Source organism: Varanus komodoensis, unplaced genomic scaffold (genome assembly GCF_004798865.1).
Source record: "Varanus komodoensis strain SLA01 unplaced genomic scaffold, ASM479886v1 scaffold1909, whole genome shotgun sequence".
NCBI classification, from domain to species: Eukaryota; Metazoa; Chordata; class Lepidosauria; order Squamata; family Varanidae; genus Varanus; species Varanus komodoensis.
In genome coordinates this window covers 14114-15930 of record NW_025335554.1, presented here as the reverse complement: position 1 = coordinate 15930, position 1817 = coordinate 14114, and the positions used below count along the sequence as shown (strand labels likewise).

At 47.4% G+C, this 1817-nt stretch overlaps 1 gene segment (V, D, J or C); it reads left to right on the top strand.

The window, feature by feature from the left end:
- Positions 1-812: 812 nt before the first annotated feature.
- Positions 813-1817, top strand: part of LOC123022450 — a gene marked incomplete at its 3' end in the record, with an annotated part of 10682 nt that continues 9677 nt past the window's right edge. The window contains 1 exon segment of the V gene segment in view: positions 813-978. Coding sequence covers positions 813-978 — 166 coding nt within the window.

Here is a 1817-nt window from a genome sequence, read left to right as displayed (position 1 = left end):
GGTGAAATCCTCAAAGTAGCCCCACTTTGTGTCTCTGCTTCCACCCTGCACCCCACCCAACAAAACAGCCTCTTTGTGGTTTTCCTAGAATGAACGCTTGCTTTGAAAAAGAAGTCCCTGAATGTTGCCTTTTGACATGAACACCTCAAGCAACCTTCTGGGGGCAAATTACTAACCTAGGAATAAATCCAAATTTGGCAGCAGCCAAAGAATTTTCCTTTAGCGTCCTCACCTCTGCTGCTCCATTGTCCCCACAAATCCTCCCTGGAGAATCATCCTTATTTTGCATCATGGATTCAACAATCTTCGGGTTGCAGGTATAAGCCCTTCCTGGAATCCTGGCCAGATGGACTAATACCTGCCATGGAGGGTAAGGGCCTTCTTTCCCTTTCCATCTTGATACTTCCCCATGTCCACAAAACGCATCCTTATCACCCTTAACTCTAATTTAAAAGACATGCATCCTGGCCCATTTAAGTTCCTTATGTATTATTTCTAATGAAATGAGGCACGTCCTTCTGAGTGGATGCCTTCTCTTCCTTTGGCTCAAACCACTTCAGTAGTTGCTCACTAGCTTTGCAACAGCAAGCCAAAAGCAGTTCACCTGTTTCCTTAGCAGGAGTTGAAGACAGATTTATTTTCCAGGCATTTTTCAGGTTGATTTTATCTGGTTAAGCTTCGGAGGTCTTTGTTTGAGGAACACGTCTTCAGAAACACCCAATTTTGCAATGAGCGTTCCCAGCAGAGGACAATACGTGGAGTCTGAGGCTCTGCTTTCCTCTTATACCAGCAGACCAGACTGAATTATGCAAATGACCTTCGGGAGGAACCTTCATTTAGCAGACGCGACCTTTGGAGGAACCCGAATTCGACACAATTGGACTCTCCGGGTGGTTCCAGAGGTTTGGACGCTCCCGAAGTCAGATCAGGTCATGGCACTGAGGCTCCTGATCGGTTTCCTGATGCTCTTCCCTCCATGTAAGAAAAGTAACAGCAAAGATTATAATGCTTCAGTGGCTGCCTCAGCATTTTCTCATCTTCATGTTTTCTTGTCCTTTTTGCATGATTGCAGGTGTTTCTTCCCAGATCACCCTCACAGAGTCTGGAGGTGGAGTGAAGAGGCCGGGAGAGACCGTTCAACTGACCTGTACCGTGTCTGGGGTTTCTCTCTCAAACACTGACATGGACTGGGTCCGTCAGCCCCCAGGAAAGGGACTGGAGTGGGCAGGAGCTGTTTGGAGCAATGGTGCTCTGTACTATAACAGTGCTCTGAAGAACCGGCTCACCATCTCGAGGGACACCTCCAAGGGCCAGGTGTTCCTGCAAGTGCGTGACCTGAAGCCTGAGGACTCTGCCGTGTATTACTGTGCAAGCGACACAGTGAGGAAGTGCTGGTCTGGAGACGTACAAAAACATTTCTGCCCTCAAATGCCAGGCATGAGTCACTCACAGCTCCTTCTTTACCAGCTGTACAGGCTGTTGCATAACTCACATGCAAAATATGTACAAGCATTTGCAGAACATTCAATGAGTTGCCCTCATTTCACAATACATTTGGAGATGGGCCGAGGCTGCTGCTGGTGGTGCTCTTGCTCTATGACTCGCTCAAGCAGAATGACTTAGCACTTCCAACCACAACTGCAATTGGAAAGAGAGGCAAACTCGATGGTGTAAGCAGAGGCCAGTGTCCCCTCTGCCCCATCTCTATGAAGAGATAAGAATATGGGGCTCATTAAGTTCATCGTTAACTTGTCCCTCCATTTGAAAATGGAAGATTCTACCTATTTCCTTGTCATGCCTCTTCACCATAAATGGAG